We start from the raw sequence: 25,279 nt of genomic DNA, 5'->3' as shown, positions 1-25,279 counted from the left end.
GAAACTAGCACCTATGAACAGTCATTTAAAAAAACAGCAATTTCATACAGAGGATGAAGTAATTTGAAAAATTACAGAGTGTGCTGAACTGGATATGATGACGAGGCGGTTAAATAATCAAGAAGAATCTGATTTTTATAGAATTTGGGAAAGGATTTATGTATGGTTACATTAAAAAAATGCTAAATGATTGGAATATAAAGTAATATGTATACGATTTTCTTTTTCTTTTTCTTAAGAAAGTTTAAATATATGAGAAAATTTTTCTTTTCTAGTCTCTGTATTGATCTTACAATTTTTAGTGTTTTTCTTTTCTGTATAAGAAATATTTCTATTTTGAGCGGGGCAATTGTAGCCCCTATATATGTTAAATGTATTTTTGTTTTGTTTGTCTTTTATGAAAAAAATCAATAACATTTATTTTTTAAAAAATACAGCCATTTCCAACTCAGGAACCAAGCGCAAAAATTACTTTCCATTCGTTTTAAGAAAAGACATTTAGAAAAGCAAAGTTCAAACTTTAGGCATAGCCTGAATCTTACCAGAAGGAAATGGACCACATCTCCTCGACAGAAAGCAAGCACTGGATTGACAGATGTTTGGGCAGCAACAAAATACCAGGCAAGTAGTGGAACACTAGATGGTTCCATCTAAAAAAAAAGAGGAAGTCTTAAATTTGCCAAGTTTGAGGACCCCTGCTCTAAGATAATGTTGCAGGATCCAATCTGAGTTTGCCCCGGTGACTGACTCAAATTCGATCTAGCACAGTGTTTCCCAACCTTGGCAACTTGAAGCTATCTGGACTTCAACTCCCAGAATTCCCCAGCCAGCGAGTGCTGGGTGGGGAATTCTGGGAGTTGAAGTTCAAATAGCTTCAAGTTGCCAAGGTTGGGAAACACTGATCTAGCACATGGTAAGATATCTACTGGAGTCTCTGGACAGAACAGACACATAAATGATGTTTATATAAATCAAATAATGAAGATCATCTTAGAGTACAATATAAATCAAACACACACTAGAAAAATAATCTTATAGTGGAAGGATCAGTGCAATTTAATGAAGACTGGCTTTTTTGAATGTTTAGAAACTTTATGCTCCATTCATTTCCCAAGTCTACAAGATCTGTTCTTTATATATGCCAGTTCTATAATAATATTATTCTACTAAACCTTTAGAAACCAGCTATATTTCCAAGCTACTTTTTCCTGAAATAATAATGACTTCACTTAAGTGCTGAAATGCCCTTTTCAGAGGCCCATTTCACTTTCAGTATTTCTTAAAATTATGGTAAAGATCTGATCTAATTAATTGCTAGTTTTAAATCATTTTTATCACTGCATATTTCACGGTTGCTGAATGTTATGCATCATATAAATGGAAGCTTTCACTCTTTAAATGTTTATAGGCAGCCCTTGACTTACAACCCGACATTTCTGTTGGTGAATCTGCCCTATTTTACAACTTTTCCTGCCACCGTTGTTAAGTGAATCCCGGCAGTTATTAAATCAGTAACCTGGTTGTTAAGTGAATCTGGTTTCCACATTGACGTTGCTCATCAAAAGGTCACAAAAGGTGATCACGTGACCTTGGGACACTCCAACCATCCTAAAGATGAGATAGTTGTCAAGTGTCTGAATTTTGATCACATGACCAAATGGGAAGCTGCAATCGTTGTATGTAAAATGGTCATAAGTCACTCTTTCCAGTGGTGTTGTAACTTTGAATCATCACTGTTCTGCCTGACCGGGCTCAGGTGATAATTAACAGTCCAGGAAAGAAGGTCAGACATTCGCGTGCATTGCTAATCAGAAAACTTGTGTTAAACATAAACGAAAAGGCTAAAGAAAACTGTCCTTATTTTCAGGAGTAAAACACAGTTCGAGGCAAAAATTCAGCTAGAGACAAAGTTCATGAAAAAGCAAACGAATACAAAATTTACGTAGCAGAAAGGTTCCAGGAGTTCTCTGAATTCTCAAGGCACGAGAGCAGCAGCTAGTCCCAAAGTTTTCAACTCCCACTTGCCTGACAATGCTGAGTTGAAATCCAAAGGCACAGAGCAGAGGCTTCAAAGCAGGAACCACAAAGCCACACAAACCACACAGATAAACACCCACAGTTTGCCTCTGCCTCTGTTCCCTTTTCTAACTGTAGCCCTCATTATGGGAACCACACCCAGCCCTTATTCTGTGGACCACACCCAAACACAGGTGACACCATAATCACCATTGATAATCCCTTAATTGACCCTACATTGCATTGCTCTACGGCTACACATATTAATTATTTGTTCAGCATCTGAATCCAAAGAAGAGAGGCTATCCGACGGGCTGCCTGCTAAATCCCCTGGGCTGTCTGCCAAGCCCTGTGGGCTGTCTGCCAACTCCTCTGAACCATCTGCCTCATCCTCTGGGCTGTCTGCCACATTTTCCTGGCTGTCAGCCAGGCTTTCACAATCACTTTGTGACGCATCTCTCACATATGTGGCCCAGGCCCGAATACACCAGTCACTAAATGAACTGTTGCAAGTTAAGAACTATCAGTATTTGTAACTAAATATACTGCTAAAAAAAATAAAGGGAACACTTAAACAACATAATATAACTCCAAGTAAATCAAACTTCTGTGAAATCAAACTGTCCACTTAGGAAGCAACACTGATTGACAATCAATTTCATTTTGTTGTCAGCACATTCAACTTTGTACAGTGAGAATATTTCATTCATTCAGATCTAGGATGTGTTCTTTGAGTGTTCCCTTTATTTTTTTTTGAGCGGTGTATTTATAATTCTTAGGAGAGGAGGAGTATAAATATTTAAAGATATTTAAAGATAAAGATAATCTTTATTTAAAGATAAAGAAAAAAAATTAACAGAATTACTCACACGACCATATGGGAAAGTCATCCACACTTTCAAAGATGGCTTCAGTCCAATCACAAGAATCTGAAGTTAATAATAGCAACAATAATATAAAAATCATCCTTCACATCTGCATTTTACAGTCTTTTTTCAAATATTCGTTTTTAAACAGGGTGCTTAGGGAAGGTAGGTTACCTTTGTTAGGGAAGCCATGGCCAGCAGGGAATATTGAGTGATAGGATGGTCTCTCAGCTCCGCCTTTGCATGTAAAGGCTCAATGCAGCAAACCTCTCCCTTCGAACCACTGAACAAACAGCGAGATTCACATGTTCTCACCCCCATGACTCTCCTGAATCACAGAAAATGGGACGATTTAGGTACGTGCAGAGGTGGGCTGCTGCTGGAATGCCTAATTGTGCGTAGCCCAGCGGCTCTGGAATACGAGAGCGGAATCGAGCGCAAGAGCGCAGATTCAAGAAGCGTAATTGCACTCGATCCCGCACTCACATTCCAGAGCTGCGGGGCTGTGCACAATTAGGCATTCCGGCAGCAGCCCACCTCTGGATATGTGTCATACAGCAACTGATGTAAAGGTAGCAATTTTTTTTTTTTTTTAAAGTACAAGCCAGCGACCGGTTAGGTCCCACAAAGTTGGCCTTCTCCGGGTCCCATCGACTAAACAATGTCGTTTGGCGGGACCCAGGGGAAGAGCCTTCTCTGTGGCGGCCCCGACCTTCTGGAACCAGCTCCCCCACGGAGATTAGAATTGCCCCCACCCTCCTTGCCTTTCGTAAACTCCTTAAAACCCACCTCTGCCGTCAGGCATGGGGGAATTGAGACATCTCCCCCGGGCCTATACAGTTTATGCATGGTTATGTTTGTGTGTAGGTTTTTGCTTTTTAATAAGGGTTTTTTTAGTGACTTTTAAATTATTAGATTTGTTGTATATTGTTTTATTGTTGTTGTGAGCCGCCCTGAGTGTACGGAGAGGGGTGGCATACAAATCTAGTAAGTAAATAAGTAAATAAGTAAATAAATAAATAAATAAGTAAGTAAATAAGTAAGTAAGTAAGTAAGTAAGTAAATGAGTAAGTAAATAAGTAAGTAAATAAGTAAGTAAGTAAGTAAGTAAGTAAGTAAGTAAGTAAGTAAGTAAATAAATAAATAAATAAATAAATAAATAAATTTAAATAGGGTAGATATGATCCCAGGAGTGATAGGAGTGATTGTGTCTGAGTCCTGCAATTAATATAATTTTTATATGGTTCTGATAGTACTTCATACAATCCTATGAACAATGATACAGTAGATAATTATTGAGAAAAATAAAAATAGAAAAGGAAACAATCCTTTGTCAAATAATATACAAGCTGCAATCGAAATTTAAATGCCTTTGCAGATTCTCAGTCATCCAGTCATGGCTGTCCCAAAGGTGTTATTTCAAAAGGCAACTGGACATCCAGATGTGAGACCCAATGGCTAAAGTTGGGCTCTGGGAAGCATCAGGTTTTGTTGCTGTAGTACCAGCCTTATTTTTCCACCCTGGCTTGCTTGCCTGAGATGCTTGGCTGTCACGGGCTTGGCAATGGAGTCTAATAGTTCTGTATATTTTAACTTGCTTTCAAGTGACATACAAGATGGAGTGCTCAGGAGTCCGTGGCTGCCATGGCAACCATGGATCTGTGCCAACTCGTCAAGGGCCTGACTCACAGAAGCAATCACAGATTAGATCTGGGGGCTTTATGAGGGCTTTTTGGTCTTAGACTAATTGTGACACAATTTGAAGGTGAAGGTCATCAGTCTTTGGTCATGGTTATTATCTGCTTGCTTTTCAGACTACTTTTCATACCCAGGTATTGTTCCCCTCCAGAGATCTATTAGCTCAGTCCAGTGGCAGGATTCAAAAAATGTTACTACTGATTCTGTGGGCGTGGCTTAGTAGGTGTGGCAGGGGAGGGATACCGTAACATCTCCCTTCCCTCCCCACTCCAGGGGAAGATTACTGCAAAATCCCCATTTCCTCACAATAGATGGGGTGGGGCCAGTGAGAGGTGGTATTTACCGGTTCTATGACTCCTTAAAACCCACCTCTGTCTTCAAGCGTGGGGGAACTGAAACATCTCCCCCTGCCTATGTAGGTTTTTTTGTGTATGATATGACTGTACATATGTTTTTTATATATTGGGGTTTCTTGTTTTTTAGATTTTTTAAAATGTATTATTGTTATTTTAGATTCTAACTATTAGATTTGTCATTGTATATTGTTTTTATCATTGCTGTGAGCTGCCCCGAGTCTAAGGAGAGGGGCGGCATACAAATCTAATAAATAATAATAATAACAATACTCAAAATTTCCGCTTCCGGTTCTCCAGAAATGATCAGAACTTGCTGAATCCCACCTCTGATTAGTCTATCCCAAGACCTGAAGATTTCAGAGGAAGTTTTGGTATTTTCCTAAAGGCTTGACAAGCAGTCTGAGTGAGACTTTTAATTTCTGTCGAGAAAGGGGTTTTCCAAATGCCTCGGATCAGATTGCCCTGGTGTAGCCTCTCCCTGTACATCAGTCTCAGGGACACCAAGAAAATGTCATATGATGGGAACCAGGGAGCATGCCTTCTCTGTAAGAGCCCCACTGGAACACCCATTTCCAAATAGATTTGAATTGTCTTGACCCCTAAGCATAGTTCCCTCTAAGCTGAGCAGTGAGCAATCGCTCACTTAAAAATCATCATCAACTCAGAGTTTTCCAAACCTGCCCAGAAGCCGAGAGGGAAAGAGTGAGAGGGAAGGAGAGAGAGAGGAAGAGAGGAAGAGAGAGAAACAGATAGAAAAAAGAGAGGAAGGAAAAGAAAAAGAAAAAGAATGGGAGTAAGGAAGAGAGAAAGAAAATCAAAATCTAGTTTGAAACTAACTCAACTATTTAAGTGGCATTTTGATATTGATAGAGTTGCCCTATTATGAGCTCACTGTTATAGACACACAGTACAGTATTTTATTTTGAAATTCTCTGAGGCAAAACAGGGTGGGTTTTTTGTTTGTTTGTTTGTTTATTATTTCTGTGCTGCCCAGTCCCGAAGGGACTGCCGCTCAGACACTATACTTTTCCGCCCACCCCACCCCCCAAAAAAAATTAGAGGGAACACTGGTCTTGACCCCTAAGTGAACTTTAAAAATCTAGCTTCTTCTTTAAAGTCGGAAATAAGATGAGGTATGGCCACCCAGATTGTATTCCATCTGTTTGCTATTAAATATACAGGATTAATTAAAAAAAAAAGGAATGAATTTCATGACGCATAGCTTCAGTTTTCAAACATCATCATGTAATGAGTCAGTGACCATTTCAAAGGGGAGTTATCTAAGTTGTGAAGGCCATGTTGAACACTTGTACGACAGGAAATAAAAGCTGAGTAGAATACTTGTGACTTGGTTGGAGTTTTGTATTACTTTACCTTAATAAAATGTTACGTCATGAAATCGGTTCGATTTTTTTGAATAACACTCTATTTGTTCTCATCTGTTCTGATATTTTCCATTTTTGTTTCACTTTTAAGTACCATGGTTGTGTACATTACTGATAGTCACTTTTGAGTTAGATGGCTAAATCTAATAAATAACTAAATAATGTTATAATGAAATCAGAGATCTTACTTGAATGACAGTTCAAATACTGAACCGCCACTGTCATTGCAGATTGCAAGAGTTGGATCATCTGTAAACTAAAGAAAATATTATTTTATACAATTCTTTATAAAGCCCACTTGTTTTCTTTCCATTCTCCCGATGCAATTTTTCCCTTATACCAGGGGTCTCTAATCTTGGCAACTTGTAGACTTCTAGACTTTAACAGGAAAGTGAACACAAGAACAAGGGGGCACAATCTGAGGTTAGTTGAGGGAAAGATCAGAAGCAACACGAGAAAATATTATTTTACTGAAAGAGTAGTAGATGCTTAGAACAAACTTCCAGCAGACGTGGTTGGTAAATCCACAGTAACTGAATTTAAACATGCCTGGGATAAACATATATCCCTCCTAAGATAAAATACAGGAAATAGTATAAGGGCAGACTAGATGGACCATGAGGTCTTTTTCTGCCGTCAATCTTCTATGTTTCTATGTTTCAATACTCAGAATTCTGTGAGTTGAAGTCCACAAGTCTTAAAGTTGCCAAGGTTGGAGACCTCTACCATATACTAACCAACTATAATGATAGAATTCATCCTAAAATTAGAATTATATTAGCTCTTGTAACTGAGCACAACCTATTTTAGTCAAAAAAGTCTAATCTCCATAACCTTTTTAATGCTACATATATAGTTTACAAGACAGAATAATTACCTTAATGTGCAAAATTGCAGTTCCTGGAGGATGTGCATCTATTATTGATCGTAACAATTTTCCACTGGCCAGATCCCACATTGTAATCTGTAAGCAGAACATTATTAACTTTCTGTAATACAACTAATTATTATTAAAATATGAAAACTATAAGACCTCTTCCAAGCCATCTATGGATGAAATTTACGAAACTAAAGATTAATGAATGAAATCATCCCTTTTATTTCTTTTCAGAGAATTCTATAATAAAACATATGATAGATACAATAGAAAGAACAGCGGGAAGCATATTTCAAATGTTGATGATTGACAAACTATTGGAAATCTTCTTTCTCTACAATCAAATTGACTCTGTAATTCTTTTGCACGTTTATCTGGGACTATGTTTTTAAGTGTATTGCACGTTAAATTATTACCTGTCCTTTTGCAAAGCCACACAGAAGTCTCGAACAATCATTGTTGATGCTCAGAGCAGATATAGCCCCATACTGTGCGCCAACAGTCGTATTGCCCAAGCAAAGCCGAAGAGCCTGGTTAGGATCTAAACAGAATATAAATTTATTTAACAAGAGGGAAAGAATCACAAACCAGGTAACCAATTTACATTTCAAACTTAGAAAGGAGTAAACCCACACAAATTTAATTGTCTAAGTTTAAATCATTGTTGTTGCAAATTTGAATTCACCAAGAATAACAGGATGTGCTGTTAAACACTGGTTGCCGATCAATTTCCGGTCACAATTCAAAGTGTTGGTTTTGACCTATAAAACCCTTCATGGCATCGGACCAGAATATCTCCGGGACCGCCTTCTGCCGCATGAATCCCAGCAACTGATTAGGTCCCACAGAGTTGGCCTTCTCCGGGCCCCGTTGACTAAATAATGTCGTCTGGCAGGTCCCAGGGGAAGAACCTTCTCTGTGGCGGCCCCGACCCTCTGGAACCAGCTGCCCCCACCCTCCTTGCCTTTCGTAAACTCCTTAAAACCCACCTCTGCCGTCAAGCATGGGGAAACTGAAATAACTTCCCCAGGCCTTTATTGTTTCTGTATGGCGTGTTGTGTGCATGTTTTTAAATTATGGGTTTTTAGTTTAAATTATTAGATTTGTATTACATTGTTTTGCCACTATTGTTGTGAGCCGCCCCGAGTCTAGGGAGAGGGGCGGCATACAAATTTAATAAATAATAATAAATAATAATAATAATAAATATCAGCAGGGTGCTAGAAGAATACTAAGAAACTAAGTAGCAGAGAGTCCCACTGATAACAGGGCTAAACTCAGATACTCCATCCAAGGCAACTATTATTAAAAATACTTATAACATAAATATCTTGATTGGTAGAGAGTAGAAGGGTTCAACTTCTGTCTAAACTGCATCTTGAAGACAGGGAAGCAAGAGAGTCTGCCTCGTGAAAAAAGAAGCTAATTCCATGAACAATAGGCCAGGTTAGAATCAAGCATAGGGCCAGAATATGAAGATCTTCCTTCAATCTGTCTTTCACCCTTTGCTCTATTGGTCAAATAGGCTCCTAGGAGCAAAGCTATGCAGCCACCTCCAACATTTTGACAATATGCTATAAGCTTTCACAATTTCTCTTTACTATTCTGGCTTATATAACCACAGTTTCTAGAGATGTCTAAGCTGAACATGAATTTTAAGGTGAAATAAGCTTTTGCAGAAAGTAAAACACAAGAGCAAATATTGTACACTGTTTGTAATAGGGGTGAATTATCTGTGGGTCGGGCGTAGGATGAGAGTGAAGGTTCGTTCTCTTAGCTTGTGGATTGGTTTCTGAACATTTTGTTACCAGGCTAGGTAAGCAGAGGAACATGGATACTGACATCCCCTAAATGCCACTGAAGGTGTTATCTAGCCCGGTAATGAAACATTAGGAAACCAAGCTAGAAGCTTGGAGAATGAACCTTCACCCCCATGATTCTCTGCAAAGATGAAAGCTATCCAGCTAAAGCAAGAATTTATTTATTTATTTATTTATTTATTTATTTTTATTCATTTGTCCAATACACAAATACATAGGAAGAAAAATAGACATGTAGTAATATATATATAAGGGTAAAGTGAACTTAGAGGAGAGGATATATGAAAGAAAGAAAATATATATGATACGTGAGAGAAAGGAAAGACAATTGGACAGGGGACGAAAGGCACACCAGTGCACTTATGTATGCTCTTTACTGGCCTCTTAGGAACCTGGAGAGGTCAATCGTGGAGAGTCTAAGGGAGAAATGTTGGGGGTTAGGGGTTGGCACAATTGAGTCCGGCAATGAGTTCCATGCTTCGATAACTCGATTGTTGAAATCATATTTTTTACAGTCAAGTTTGGAGCGGTTCGTATTAAGTTTGAATCTGTTGCGTGCTCTTGTGTTGTTGCGGTTGAAGCTGAAGTAGTCATTGATCGGTAGGACGTTGCAGCATATGATCTTGTGGGCAATACTCAAATCGTGTTTTAGGCGCCATAGTTCTAGGTGCCTAAATCAATGACAGAGAAAATAATTCTAGCCTTTTAAGAAGTGCAGAAATTGAAACGCCCATCTTTTGATATGAAATTAATTAACAGCTATAGGTCAGAAGCCAACAGTAGATGATCAGCTCCAGAGAGTTATGCATGAGATTGTTTTTAAATACATTTCAATTGAGCGTCAAGAGCAGTCTGGATAAAAACTGATCCAGTCACCCTGTGAGAAATCTGTCTGTAGGGAGACAGATGGGGAGGGAGGTGGAAAATGACTTGTTTTCCCTAGATCTGCTGCGTATTTTTAAAAAAACATTAATTATACTGTCTATCAGATATGTTCTTCTAATGCCTAATCTCTTTGAATCTTAAAGTTACAGTGTCTTTCTAAACTTTCATTGACCTAGAAACCATATTAGAGATACCCAACGTTATCAATGAAATTGCATGAAAGATAAAGTATCATAAAAAGATTTAGTAATGTATTATTTGTGTGCAACACTATATACCTTAGATTCAACAAAAGATCAGGCATGCATATACAGGGCTTAATATTTAAATTCAAAATGACACCATCATCAGACAAAAATCAATCCGCAGCAGAATACAAGCTGATTGAACAGGAACGCTGCAGATGTTACCATATAGTCAGCTCCTTTGCATGTATATAGAACCTCAAATGCAAAGCTAAGTTTTATTTTGCTGTAATTACTAACACCAAAACATAATTAAAAGAATTGAAGGCAATTTATAGCTAAAAGACAAAACATTTCAACCATCAGAAATTAAATACATAACACACTAATCTTCCATGCTCAAAACCATCACACAAGATATATATTTTAGTCTCTACTTGCTTTTTAATGTATGCATCAGAACTTTTTTTAGGGTTTCCAGAAAAAATATATTAAAATGCCAGTATTGACATTTACATGATGGAGGTTCTGTGGGTAAGTTACAATAAAAAGGCTACAAATAACAAATTTATTTTTATTTACAATTCTAGATTCTCTACAAGAAGTTATTTCCTCAACTTTTGATTCCTTTTAATTTATCTCATTTTTCTTAGTTTAAATTATTGTTCTATAGTGATAAATTACAGATGCAAAGTTGAGAGGGCAGGCAAAAGTAGGAATTTTTACTCCTTTTTTTATGTCCAAGCCACAGAACCTGCTACAGAAAAATCTAAATGCATTTCTGGTATGTAAGACAGTCACTGGGAAAGAAAGAAAATTCTGTAGAATTGTCTTTTAATTTAAAAGATCTTGCTTTTTTGATATTGTCTTTCAGAACTGATTCTCAGCAGATGAAGTCTCCATAGATCCAGTGAAATAGACTTGATAGGAAGAAAATATTTGATTCTCCGAATATAATATAATACTACTTTCAATAATACTATTTTGATTGTTCTTTTCTATACTATCTGCTTTTATAAAAAATGTAACAAACTTTGTATATCAGATTACTAAACAATAATTTAGAAATACAGTTTAAAAATTATTATGATTTCAAATTTGAAGACTGCAAAATGTATCTGAAAGATGCTGGGAGAAAAGTATAATTTGTTCTTTATTCTTATGAAAAAATTACACTCTAGGATGGCTCAGATGGAAAATTCTAAGTAAATCCTTTTTTAAAGTATATGAGCTATCAGAGGATATAATAATATCTGAGATCATCTTATTGCCAATGAGTATTTTAAACCAGTTATTCCTAAAAGAATTTCAATTGTTTAAAAATGCAGAACTCAGATAATGGTTAGAATAGCTTCCCTATAAATTGCTGGAAGGAAAAAAAAATAGAAGGACACATATATCTCTAACATCCCTTTATAGTCTTTTACAATATTTTAATTTCACACCACTACTGTATTGCTGCTTAACTTAATCATGCAGATCACATGCAAATGCATCATACTATACCTTTGCCTTCTCAGTCCATAAGGATAAAGGTTGAAAGAGAAATGCCAAAAAAATATATGAAAAAAATAGACAGTAACCATATCCTGTTATTTCCAATAAAATATCTCTGGACAGTGAGAGATCTGTTGAAACCAGTTTCTTTGAGGCATGGAGACTTCAGTGTATTTTGTAAGATAACGAAAATAACCCAAACAAGACATTTTCACTAATTTTCACATTTTCACTAATGGAAGCAAAGGCTCAAAACCACCTCTTATTTCATCATATGCTTTAAAAAAAAAACTTGGTTACAAAGAAATCTTTTAATAAGATATTACTTACATGTAGCATTTTCTATTAAATTCAAGATCCAGATACTAATTTATAAACACACACACAAACAGAGACCATACATACATACAAACATATAGGTATATGTTGTGGTTGGCTCTGGCCCAGCTCCTGCCCCAGGGAATGGGGAGGTGGATGCAGGGGAAAATTCAACATGTCACAGGCCTGTGTTATTGCCGACAGAGTCAGTTCAGAGTTTAGTTTCCTTGGCCAAAGAAGAAGGTGGGAGTGACTCGGCAGAGGAGGGCTTGGCACACAGCCCAGGCAGTCAATCTCCCTTATCTTCTGTTGATTCAGATGATGACGTTTTGGACCCACGCAAGCGCAGAATTATGCGTGGAAGAGACCAAATAAGAACATATTACAGGAAATAAGTGAGGCCACCTATGTTTGGGTGGGGCTCCAGTAATTAGGGCTGCTGCTATAAATAGCAGCATGTGGGTTTGGCCATTGCGGAAGAATATCTGATCGGAGTTCTTCAGGAATCTTGTGTTGCTGGACTTTGTTGCTTTTTCACGCCTTTGAAACCAAAGCAGAGCAACGTGTGTTCGTTGGAAGAAGTAGGGGTGTGAAGTTTCTTCACAGCTGCTAGCTAAGTACTTAAAGACTGAGTAAGGGAAATTGTACAGACTGCCCGGTTGTTTTGGGAAGAGTGCTCTTTGCAATACAAAAAGAGTGCTTAGTTTATTTTGACTTTTGTGATAAAGAACATTGTTTTGAATTTTCAAACGTGTGTGTGTCTGAAATTTGTACCCTTGAATTTTCGGGAGGCTCCTATCAGAGAGCCCGGCAGAACAGGTATACATACACACACACGTTCTCTTCCCATGACATGGTTACCCATGACTAACTGTAGCATACTTCACTAATTTATCTCAAATGTCTGCAGTTGCATGATATACCACTCAATACATTAACCTTAAAGACAATGCAAACCATAAGGATTTTATCTGTGCTTCAGCACGATGTGTAAACAAAACCAGAATAAGCTTCAAGTATTACCGTAGCAGGCACACATACTTACCAAATATCAAAGCTAGACCATGGGATGTGCCTACTGCTATCAGACTTGATGCTGCCTAAACCAAACCAAACAAATTAGATTGGGAAGCAATGTATGCTTGATATACATTACATTACATATGCTTGATGTAACATTACGTATATATAGATAGACATACTTGATATATGTAGTTCAAATAATTCATGAATATTAAAAACCATAAGTAGGAAGGAACTGATCCCAGAAGCAACAAATCTTGGGATGTGAGGGAGTGTAAATATCAGCTAAATCAAAGATACAGTGGTACCTCTACTTAAGAACTTAATTCGTTCCGTGACCAGGTTCGTAAGTAGAAAAGTTTGTAAGCAGCAATTTTTCCCATAGGAATCAAAGCAAATAATGTGTGTGATTGGGGAAACCACAGGGAGGGTGGAGGCCCTGTTTCCACCCAGGAGATTCCTAGAGAGGCCCCACAGAGCCTTCTCCCACCTTTCCCGGCCCTGTTTCCTCCAAGGAGATTCCTAGAGAGGCCCCACTGAGGCTTCTCCCACATTTTCCGGCCCTGTTTCCTCCCAGGAGATTCCTAGAGAGGCCCCACAGAGGCTTTTCCCCACCTTTTCCGGCCCTGTTTCCTCCCAGGAGATTCCTAGAGAGGCCCCACGGAGGCTTCTCCCACCTTTTCCGGCCCTGTTTCCTCCCAGGAGATTCCTAGAGAGGCCCCACGGAGGCTTCTCCCCACCTTTTCCGGCCCTGTTTCCTCCCAGGAGATTCCTAGAGAGGCTCCACAGAGGCTTCTCCCCATCTTTTCCGGCCCTGTTTCCTCCCAGGAGATTCCTAGAGAGGCCCCACTGAAGCTTCTCCCACCTTTTCTCGCCCTGTTTCCTCCCAGGAGATTCCTAGAGAGGCCCCACTGAGGCTTCTCCCACCTTTTCCGGCCCTATTTCCTCCCAGGAGATTCCTAGAGAGGCTCCACAGAGGCTTCTCCCCATCTTTTCCGGCCCTGTTTCCTCCCAGGAGATTCCTAGAGAGGCCCTACAGAGGCTTTTCCCCGCCTTTTCCAGCCCTGTTTCCTCCCAGGAGATTCCTAGAGAGGCCCCACGGGGGCTTCTCCCTGCCTTTTCCAGTTACAGTTTCAAAAGCTCGGGTTTGTAAGTGGAAAACGGTTCTTGAGAAGAGGCAAAACAATCTTGAACACCCGGTTCTTATCTAGAAAGGTTTCTAGTAGAGGCATTTGTAGGTAGAGGTACCACTGTACTTTACATTAGGCATATCAAAATAAGAGCCAGTTCGATGTAGTGGTTAAGGTATCAGGCTAGAACAGGGAGACTGAGTTCCAGTGCTGTTTTAGCCAGTTTGGCCACCTTGAACCAGTCACTTTTTCTCAGTTCTGAAGAGGAAACCACTTCTAAAAAAACCTTGCTGAGAAAACTGCAGGAATTGATCCAGGCAGTCTCCAAGAAATTAAATTAAATAAATAACAAGCATAAAGAATTCCAAAATTCTTTTCAAACTTACAATTGCAGTGGGTAAACCTGCATCCACTTTGGCCTACAACAATAACAAAAAAACAGAGAGTGAGGATTAGCAATTGTTTTTGAAATACAGAATACCCAAAATGATATGCCGCAACTTTAGACTTGCAGGATCCACTTTGTTTTTTAAAATCTATTAACCAATTTGGAACAAATTATAAATACCTGAAGTATCCTGAGGCAAAAAAACCAAACAAACCCTGAACAAGTCTCTCACATTAAAATCATCCCTGGTACCAGCCTTTATTTTAGCAACATAAAATGAGAACAATGTATTTGATGCAGTTGTCCAATTAGAAATTTTTAAAATTAACTATTGAGATATTAATCAATAGCCCCAAATAATTTTCTGGATTATTCATGGATTAGATTAGCGGTTCGCAACCTCTGGGTCATGAACCCTTTGGGGTTAAACAACCCTTTCACAGGGGTTATCTAAGACCATCGGAAAACACATATTTCCGATGGTCTTAGGAACTGAGACACTGCTCCTTTATACTTTCTTCAGATGGGTCCACCCACATGCAAATAGACAATTGCAAAACAAAAAAATACATTCATTCATTCATTCATTCATTCGACTTCTATGCCGCCCAATCCCGAAGGAGTCAGGGCAGTTTACAAAACTATAAAATTACAATAACAGGAACAATAAGAAGAAGTCAAGAAAAAGGAACTAATAACTAAAATCCTAATTAAAACTAAGGACAATTCAACAGTATACATATTAGCCATTCATACCAATTCAGACACATGGACAAGCTAATGGTTGATTTAGGGGCCCCAGGCCCTAAAATATATATATCTGTACCATGTGAACTTCTGAATTTCCAGCACTGGCATGCATCACCATGCTTTCGGGGGGGGGGGGGGGGGGGTTGTTGCAATTTTTTTAAAAAAATCAGCACTGCACATACATGTGCACACAAAGCGCATACGCACCCATGAGGTGCGGCCATACAGCATAGGAGGAGGCGAACTGGCAACGAGGTAAGTTAGGACCCACCCTGAGTTTCCTAATAATTTTATTATTTTGTGGTTGGAGTTCACCACAACCCAAGGAACTGTATTAAAGGGTCGCGGAATTAGGAAGGTTGAGAGCCACTGGATTAGAAGATCGTGAGATTTATAATGAAAATAAAATATCTTCATATCAAGTAATTTATCAGAGGTTTAGCAATTTGCCTTCTCAGTCTACTCTGCATGACCAAATAACTCATCCTTTTTTTTTAGAACTGAAGCTGCAGGATAATCCATCTTCAATGGTTACAGAGGGTTTTATAAATGTCAAAAATGTTGCTTTAGTCATGCAATTAGCAGGTGGAAGAAGCTTAATCAGCCTCTTTTCCAAGAATCATGATCTAGTATAGACGGTAGTAAATTACTGTCCTCCCAATTAAAATATGTTGCTTCTTTGAACTATACTTTTCAGTTAATCCTCCTCTCATGTCCCATCAATTTCAGGAGGACAATAGAGTGTGCAGGAGAAATAATTTTATCTGAACATAGATTACCTAGAAAGTTGTGCAGCAATAAAGTATCTCTGCCAAAACCTGCAGGAATAATTTCTGTTTTGGAAAGCATTCAAACAAAAAATATGGATGTAAATGAAACTGCATCTTATTTTTACTTGTGTAAAGTGTTGTTTATTCCATTGATAGTAACTCAATTTTGCCACAACAGTAAGACCATAATATCCCAAGACAGTAGAAAGGAAATTATTTTACTCTAAGTTAGTGTATTGTTGGTGCTTATTTGCCACAAAGAGCAAGCATTAAAAAAGAGACAAAAGTAACTTACTGCTGCAGATACTATTTGGGTAGAAATACCCTTCAAAAGTGACAGCCGTATAACTGAGCCATGAATGGAGAAAGAATCACGGAGTTTCTTCTTTCTATATAAACAATAAAATCAGAACAGCGTTTTACTTTATTTACAAAATGAACCAATACTATAATCTACAACAGTTTGACAGGATCTGTTTTGTTTTGTTTTAAAAATCACACTGAAAAAACAGAATCTCTGCAATATCGCTGAAATTACACCTACATAGTCACAGTGGTCGGAAATATTCAGGCACTTCTATATGTATTTAAAAGAATAATTATGATGCATCCGTTGCTCATAATCTAACCTAGAATCTGTTGTGGTTAGCTCTGGCCCTGCTCCTGCCCTAAGGACTGTGGATGTGGGGGAGACATCCACATGCTGCAGGCCTGTTTTGCCCCCCCCCCCAGTGGAATCTGCTGATGAAGGCTCCTCTGACCAAGAAGACATGAGTGACAGGGAGGAGGAGAGTGGGGCAGACAGCTAAGAAGGAGATCAATTATCTAGCTCCTCCTTGGATTCAGAACAAGAGTTAACGATACAGCCACGCATGCGGAGAGCGATGCATAGGCAACAACAACTGAGAGATTATTATCAAAGAAAATGAGGCCACCTGTGGTTGGGTGGGGCTGTGGTAATTAGTGAGGCTGCTATAAATAGCAGCCTGTGGGTTTGGCCATTGTGGAGGATTATCTGATCGTTGTGTTTCGTGACTGCTTTACTGACTTTGACCTTTTGTGTGCTGATTTTCCCCCGCTTTGAAACTAAACCAGAGCAAAGTGTGTGTCACTTTGAAAGAAGAAGGACTGTGAATTGCCTCACAGCTGCAAACTAAGTATCACAGAACTGATAAGGGACTTGTACAAATTACCAGTTTGTTTGGAGACAAGTGCTCTTTGCTATACCAAAAGAGGGCTTGGTTTAAGTGAATTTTCATTATAAAGAACATTGTTTTGAATTTTCAAACGTGTGTGTGTCTGAAATTTGTACCTGTGCATTTTTGGGAGGATTCTACCAGAGAGCCTGACAGAACAGAATCTAAGTCAGTATTCATAATTTCCACTGTTCTGATTCTCAAAGTATCTAACTGAATTAATTTGCCAACAGTTACCTTTTTAGATGTGATTTATCTCCACTATCAGAGCTTGCTACTGAAGAAGTATCGTATGAATGAGTATCAATATTATCAATGTTCAGAAGAGAAGGATCCTCAAGAACAAATGGCTCTTCTTCATCATCGGTCTAAAAGAAATCATATATAATTTTCTTTAAATCTGTATCAGTGGTTCTCAACCTGGAGGTCGGGACCCCTTTAGGCGTTGAATGACCATTTCACAGGGGTCGCTTAAAAGCATGGGGAAAAAGAAATTTCCCATGGTATTAAGAATTAAAGCTTCTATTCAGGCGCCTTGGAACATATTTTTACAATCTGAACAATCAGGCATTTACAGTGGGGCTGTCCCTCTGACCTTCCTGCCACTCAGCTTCAAGGTCTGTTGGGAGAATTGGCGCTAGACTTATGGTTGGGGGTCACCACAACATGAGGAATTGTATTAAGGAGTTGTGACATTAGAAAGGTTGAGAACTACTGAACTATATCTATACTCCAGTACAATAATAGTGTCATTTCAGCTAATATTGATTGCATCAAGTTTGGAAATGTTTGTATTTCCCAAGCACACATAAAACACTTTGCTGAAGATAGGGAATAAATTCAGGACTTGCTTATGGAACAGTACTTTTCGGGAGGAAAAAACAATAAATAAATGCAATCCTTATTAAATTAATCTGCATCTTTTAAGGGTCCTGTTTTCATTTACTAAAATAGTTTGGTCATATAGCATTCTAGGAAATAGAAAAGTAGACATTTGAGAAGCTTTCCTATCTGTTTTCTATTTTTGTGGCAGAAAAAGTGAAAGAAAATGGATACCGCACGGGGCAACTTACTTCATTTAAAATACTTTCTAACGTTGGAGGAGTATCAACTTGAGGAATATCAAATTCTTTGTCATCAATCTAGATGAAGAAATGAAAAAAAAAAACCTTTAAACTTTACTATCAGGATTTAAGTTGTCAGCTTTTCATAACACAATTCATCATACTCCTAATAGTGTTCTCATTCTAAAATGACACTTTCTAAATAAAGTTTTCAAAAACATATGCAATATGAAAAATATAATTCAGCTTTTGAATTTTACAGTTGGTCCTTCAACTGACTAAAATTGAGCCCAGAATTTCTGTTACTAAGTGAGATATTTCTTAAGTGAGTTTTAACCCATTTTATAATCTTTCTTGCCACATTTAATATTTTTTAATACTTTATATTGTAAATTATTAGATTTGTTATAAACTGTTTTTATTGTGTTGTAAGCCGCCCCAAGTCTGCGGAGAGGGGCGGCATACAAATCAAATCAAATCAAATCAAATCAAATAAATAAATAAACAAACAAACAAATTGTTAAGTTAATCACAACAGCTGTTGAGTTAGTAATACGTTAAGTCAGTGTTTCCCAACCTTGGCAACTTGAAGATATCTGGACTTCAACTCCCAGATTTCCCCAGCCAGCATTCGCTGGCTGGGGAATTCTGGGAGTTGAAGTCCAAATATCTTCAAGTTGCCAAGGTTGGGAAACACTGTGTTAAGTGAATCTGTCTTCCCCATTGACTTGGTTTATTAGAAGGTCACAAAAAGTAATCACATGATCCCTGGATCATAAATATAAATTATCATAAATTATCATAAATCCGCCCTGAGTCTGCAGGAAGGGTGGCATAGAAATCCAACCAACCAATCAAATATTCCTGCCTTAGGTTTCAAGTTAGCTGATTGACTTTGGGCCACTTTTTCTCAGTCCTAGGAACAAAAGCAACGGGAAATCACTTCCAGAAAGCAGTAGGGAGGAGTCCAGGCCATTACCAGCAGTCAATTATGTGGAAGACAGTCAAAAAAAGTCCAGAGAAAGAGAAAAAGAAAAGAAAATTGTATATCTGAAAGGATGACAATTTAGGCAACAAACTATCCTGATACAAAACATGGTGCTGTCATATGAACGCAGACTAATAATTTTTTAAAGAAAATCTCAGGTTATGAACCAAGACTACTCGTCACATGTATGGCTACTGATAGCTTCTTTATCCTCTCTTATATGAGCAGTACATGTATGCAATATCACATTTCTAACAGCCATGGCAGGAAAGCTCAGTTACATGCATAGCATTCTGTGTGTGTATATGTATGTAAGTCTGTAGTTTCTGTGTTTCTGTGCATTGTGATTTGATCCAAATGTTTAAAGAACCAGAAACATTAAAAAGCAATTAATAACAAAAACGTGAAATGAGTTTTTCAAACAAATAAAAATTATTCTGATTATTATGAACACTTATGAACCAAGTACAAGCATATTACATATTTATTTATTTATTAATTCATTCATTCAATTTTCAAACAAATAAAAATTATTCTGATTAGTATGAACACTTATGAACCAAGTACAAGCATATTACATATTTATTTATTTATTTATTTATTTATTTATTCATTCATTCATTCATTCATTCAATTTTTATGCCGCCCTTCTCCTTAGACTAAGGGTGGCTTACAACATGTTAGCAATAGCACTTTTTAACAGAGCCAGCAGATTGCCCCCACAATCTGGGTTCTCATTTTACCCACCTCGGAAGGATGGAAGGCTGAGTCAACCTTGAGCCGGTGATGAGATTTGAACCACTGAGCTACAGATCTACAGTCAGCTTCAGTGGCCTGCAGTACTGCACTCTACTTGCTACGCCACCCCGGCTCTTTGTAATATAAAAGCAGACAACAGAATAGGTACCTCTTTCCCCACAAAAAAAAAAAAAAAAACCTGTGGAAAATGCAGAGTGGTCTTCAAATAAGATCTGTTCTGCAAATAATAATAGATAGCTACATCTTACCATCTTTGATTCTAACTCTTTGCTCAATTCAGTTATAGATAATTTGGGAGAAGGGGCTTCTTGTTGACTGGATTCATCCATCATAGAGAAAGAGCCTTGATCTTGATCAAGGCTTTGAGTCCCAGTCTTGAAAGCTTCTTCCATCTTTTCTATTTTCAGCAATATTAACCAGCCAGTTGATAGAAAGTTTATTCTGCCCAACAATCTTTAATTGACATAGTCTGCAATTAACAATATAGAAACAATTGATCATTTATAGCACCTCTAATTAAGTTAAAAGGTCAGTAAGTCTACAAATGCAAATTGTACAGTAATAGTAAAGTCCATATATATTATTATGAATCAGATGTGCACTAATATCCAGACGTCAGCTGTGATACTACATCCACAGCAGTGGTTTAGATGAATTACCAGTGCCCTGGGCAAATGTGCTTCATTTCATTCTTTCAACTTTTATATTGCCAAATTTTATAAGATTTTTAGTAATTAGCAATGCTGTAGCATATAAAACACATAAACAATAAAATATCTATGAAAAGCAGAATAACAATAAAACATTCACAGTAAAAATAAAGATTAAAAAATATAAGGAAATCTTTATTCACCGATGCCTTCAAACCCAAATGGCATCTGAGCAATCAACCAGAGAGAACATTGTTTTAAACATCCTCCATAGTAAAATCAAAGTGAGTCTAATCAACCTACAACAAAAGCAACTTAAAAAACAGGCCATTAACAAAAGTAATGAATCCAGGAGAACTAAGTCACAAACTTGTTTCTTGAAGAATAGTACTTCCCCATCAAGAAAAATATGGAAGTTATTTAAAGGAGACAAAAGGAATAATTAAAGAAAACAGAGTTACAATGAAGCTAGTGAGAGAAAACAATTAAAAATAATACCATCCTGATTTTGTTTGGTGATAGATGGGAGAAAGAGAGGCTTTCAATGACTATTACTATATCCTATATAAAAAAGATCATTTTCCTAAAATCCCTGTGATGTCAGTTTCTTGAGCTGGTCTATCTTGAAGGACTGACACAGATCTTAAGGGACACCAGCATAACATCAACAGCATCAGCATAGTATGAGGTAGCAGTATAACACTGGATATCATTGATTTATTAATATTATGCCCTGAACTGATGATCTCCACCAATGTAATTAAAAACCAGGAGAAAGAGAAGCTAATTCTGAGACACAATACAACAGAGCACTATTGGGACGGACTTCCATCCATAGCTGATTAAAATCATATTGTATTCCAAAGGAATTGAACCACTACAAAATAGTGACTTCAATGGCTAAAATTCAACCAAAAAGAGGTCTGCACTCTGTAATTCATTCCACTTTGATTAAAGAACCATTAATGACTACTCTTTAAGCACTATTGTAAACCTATCTACTACCAGCAAATCTAAATTTCAACTGCTTACAAATCAGAATGCCATAGATACTTCGTTAACTATTCTGATGAAATCAATATATATCGGGCCTACAGCATCTGCACAATCTATGTAGGAAGCTGCCTTTTTTTTAAAGGGATAACGATAATATTCCCAATTATTGATATCATACTGACAGATCTGTAGTTCCCCAGGATCCTTCTTTTTCCCCTTTCTAAAGATAACAAAAATCCCTCCCATCAATTTGTCTGACACTTCTTCTCCTCTCCAGGATTTCTCAGATACCTATTCAAAGGTAAAAAGTTCAGCCAGATCCTTAGCAGCTTTTTCCCATTTTTTTTAGGATAAGTATTTAGAGTATTTTAATATTAGATTTCTTCATGTTTTGTATTTGTTTTACTGTGAGACGCCCTGAGTTCCACAAGAAGGGTGGCATGGAAATCTGACAGACAGAGACAGAGGGGGGGGGGGGGAGTGTAGGTAGGTAGGTGGATGAATGGATGGGTGGGTGGATGAATGGATAGATTGATGATAGATGATAGATGGATGGATGGACGGATAGATGATAGATAGATGATAGATAGATGGATGGATGGATGGATAGATGATAGATAGATAGACAGAGAGACAGACAGACAAGTACTCCAAGGTCTTTATAGTTTTCCATTCAATCGTGCCAGATTCTCAGAGACTTGTCAGTTTACAAGCCCCTGCAGTTTACTTGGCAAGATTTTGTTTTCCGGAAGTGGATGGCTTTAATTGCCTCCTTCCGATACGTAAAGAGATTTAAAATGTTGTTGTACAAACAGCAGATTTTACAGGACCTCCAATACTTGAGACTTTAAAGGGGAAATTGGACTGCCACTTGTCCGAAATAATGTAGGGACTCCCGCTTGAGCTGAGCTGAGCTGGGCGGGGGGTGGGTTGAACTAGATGACCTAACAAGTCCCTTCCAACTCTAATAAATCAAAATAAAATAGAGCCGTTTCATTGCGGAGCATAAGGGACCTCAGAGGCCATTCAATCTAATCCACGATTACAGCATCAACCAGCTTGAAGCATCCAAGCCAAGGAAAGATGAAAAGATTGAAATACATGCGATACATAACAAAGAGGCGACACCGACCGTGGCACTTCCAGCCGGTTTAGAGGCTCCGGCTTTAGAGGCTCGGTTTAGAGGCTCCGCTTTAGAGGCTCCGGCTAGCGAAAGACGGCTGCTGCTTCCGGCAGAAAGACTCGAGGTTCCCTCCAGCCACCGCTCCTGCCGCGACAGCCAGCCCTCCGCTTCCCCGTCCTTTAAACGCGCAGAGGAGCAAGCGGAGTCACTACACAGCTTTCCCAGGAAACCCTTTTTGACCCTCGGTTGTTGTGGTAGCGACTGCCACGCCCCCGGCCCCTTTCCAAGGCTTCACTTCCGCCCGAAGTCAAAGAAACTGTTTTCCCGGCGCTTTCTTAAAGCGTCCTCCCTGACTCATATCATCCGAGCCTTGTTTATACAGCACCCTCTTCTGGCAGCAAACGAAAGGTGTGATTGCGGGAAATTTACCGTCGTTAATCCAAGCATATCTATCCATAAGGCATTTTTGAAAGACCGCTTTTGCAGTGTGGTGGTAGTAGTAGGGTAACCTAAAGATATAAACAATAGAAGGAGCATCTCTTGCGTTACAAAGCCTTAGTCTGTCTCCCTGAGTGATAACGTACAATCATTTCATGATGCCTTCCTGTACTTAAAACCGCCTCAAAATATATTGCATTGCTTTCAACGAATTTCAATTTCAGTTATTTCTCAGAATGGGAATGGACTGAAACAATGCCATAATTAATATACAGTGGTACCTCGAGATACGAGTTTAATTCGTTCCGGACCTGGGCTCTTAAGTCGAGCAGCTCTTATCTCGAACGACTTTTCCCCATAGGAATTAATGTAAATAATTTTAATTGGTTCCAGCCCTCAAAAAACTCACAAAGTTAGTCTAAATTATGCAGAAAGACATGTTTTTAATGAAGAAATGTACATGTACATATAAATGAATAATGAAGTTTCTTTCACTTAACTTGTAAACTTTCTTAACTTTTAAATTTACATATGTTCAACTTCTCTGCACCCAATCCTGTAGGACAGAGGTCCCCAACCCTTTTTGCACCAGGGACCGGCTTTTAAGCGATCAAGAGAGGAATGGGTGAATGAATGGACGGAGGGTGGGAAGGAAGGAAGGAAAGAGGGAAGGGACAGGAACAGAGGAAGGAAGCAAGGAAACTTATGAAAGGGGAGAGTAAGAGAGGAATGAGTGAAGGGAGGGAGGGAGGGAAGAAGGTGGGAAGGAGAAAGAAAAGAAGAAATAGAGGAAGGGAAGGTAAAAGAGAGAAAGAAAAAGAGCAAGAAAGAAAGAAAGAAAGAAAGAAAGAAAGAAAGGGGGAAGGGACAGGAACAGAGGAAGGAAGCAAGGAAACTTATGAAAGGGGAGAGTAAGAGAGGAATGAGTGAAGGGAGGGAGGGAGGGAAGAAGGTGGGAAGGAGAAAGAAAAGAAGAAATAGAGGAAGGGAAGGTAAAAGAGAGAAAGAAAAAGAGCAAGAAAGAAAGAAAGAAAGAAAGAAAGGGGGAAGGGACAGGAACAGAGGAAGGAAGCAAGGAAACTTATGAAAGGGGAGAGTAAGAGAGGAATGAGTGAAGGGAGGGAGGAGGGAAGAAGGTGGGAAGGAGAAAGAAAAGAAGAAATAGAGGAAGGGAAGGTAAAAGAGAGAAAGAAAAAGAGCAAGAAAGAAAGCTGCAAGCACCCCCCCCCCGAGCCCCCCAGGCCGGCTGCAACCTTTTAAAACACGTGCGCCGCTTCGCAGCTGTCTCCTGAAGCCGAACGCGGAAGTTAGCGTTTGGCTTCAGGAGACAGCTCCTTGGCGCTTGTATCTCGAATTTGGGCTTGTAAGTAGAACAAAAATATCTCTCCCCTCCCAGCTCTTATCTCGAGTTGCTCTTAAGTAGAGCAGCTCTTATGTCGGGGTTCCACTGTATTGGCACATTTTAATTTTATATATAATGGTACCTCTACTTACAAACTTAATTTTGTTCCACGACCAGGTTCTTAAGTAGAAAAGTTTGTAAGAAGCAGCATTTTTTCCCATAGGAATCAATGTAAAAGCTGATAACTGCAATTGGGGAAACTCCAGGGAGGGTGAAGGCCCTGTTTCCTCTCAGGAGACTCCTAGACAGGTCTCACTGAGCTTCTCTCCTTTTCTGGCCGTTTCCTCCCAGGAGATTCCTAGAGAGGCCTCACAGATGCTTCTCCCCACCTTTTCCGGCCCTATTTCCTCCCAGGAGATTCCTAGAGAGGCCTCACGGAGCTTCTCCCTGCCTTTTCCGTTACAGTTTCGGAGGCTCAGGTTGTAAGTGGAAAATGGTTCTTGAGAAAAGGCAAAAAAATCTTGAACACCCGGTTCTTATTTAGAAAAGTTCGTAAGTAGAGGCGTTCTTAGGTAGAGATACCACTGTACATGTACATAAACATAATTATTTATGCAAATACAAATTCAGTAAGCAATGAACCTTTTTAAAATAGTATTTCTTTTCCTTGTATTCAATTGAATTGTCTTTACACTAAATATACTGCTTTACAAATCCTTGGTATGAATACAAAATGGTATCTATATACGACTTCTTGCT

At 38.5% G+C, this 25,279-nt stretch overlaps 1 protein-coding gene across 1 annotated transcript in view; it reads right to left on the bottom strand.

Moving 5' to 3' along the window:
- The window catches only part of VPS8 (VPS8 subunit of CORVET complex), a 113,981-nt gene extending 90,988 nt beyond the window's left edge, over positions 1-22,993 (bottom strand). The window contains exons 1-13 of the mRNA XM_070753097.1: positions 22,750-22,993; positions 20,220-20,440; positions 18,234-18,302; positions 17,398-17,528; positions 16,260-16,353; positions 14,443-14,475; positions 12,949-13,003; positions 7,615-7,739; positions 7,199-7,285; positions 6,510-6,577; positions 3,057-3,210; positions 2,886-2,945; positions 543-650 (exon numbers count right to left, since the gene is read on the bottom strand). Of these exons, the coding sequence (XP_070609198.1) occupies positions 543-650; positions 2,886-2,945; positions 3,057-3,210; positions 6,510-6,577; positions 7,199-7,285; positions 7,615-7,739; positions 12,949-13,003; positions 14,443-14,475; positions 16,260-16,353; positions 17,398-17,528; positions 18,234-18,302; positions 20,220-20,363 (1,128 nt within the window). The 5' untranslated portion in view covers positions 20,364-20,440; positions 22,750-22,993. The remainder of the gene's footprint in view (positions 1-542; positions 651-2,885; positions 2,946-3,056; positions 3,211-6,509; positions 6,578-7,198; positions 7,286-7,614; positions 7,740-12,948; positions 13,004-14,442; positions 14,476-16,259; positions 16,354-17,397; positions 17,529-18,233; positions 18,303-20,219; positions 20,441-22,749) is intronic.
- Between the last annotated feature and the right edge of the window lie 2,286 nt (positions 22,994-25,279).

The sequence above is a fragment of the Erythrolamprus reginae genome, chromosome 5 (assembly GCF_031021105.1).
Source record: "Erythrolamprus reginae isolate rEryReg1 chromosome 5, rEryReg1.hap1, whole genome shotgun sequence".
In the NCBI taxonomy this organism is placed as follows: Eukaryota; Metazoa; Chordata; class Lepidosauria; order Squamata; family Dipsadidae; genus Erythrolamprus; species Erythrolamprus reginae.
Note: the sequence above shows the minus strand (reverse complement) of the source record. Positions and strands in the feature narration are given on the sequence as shown.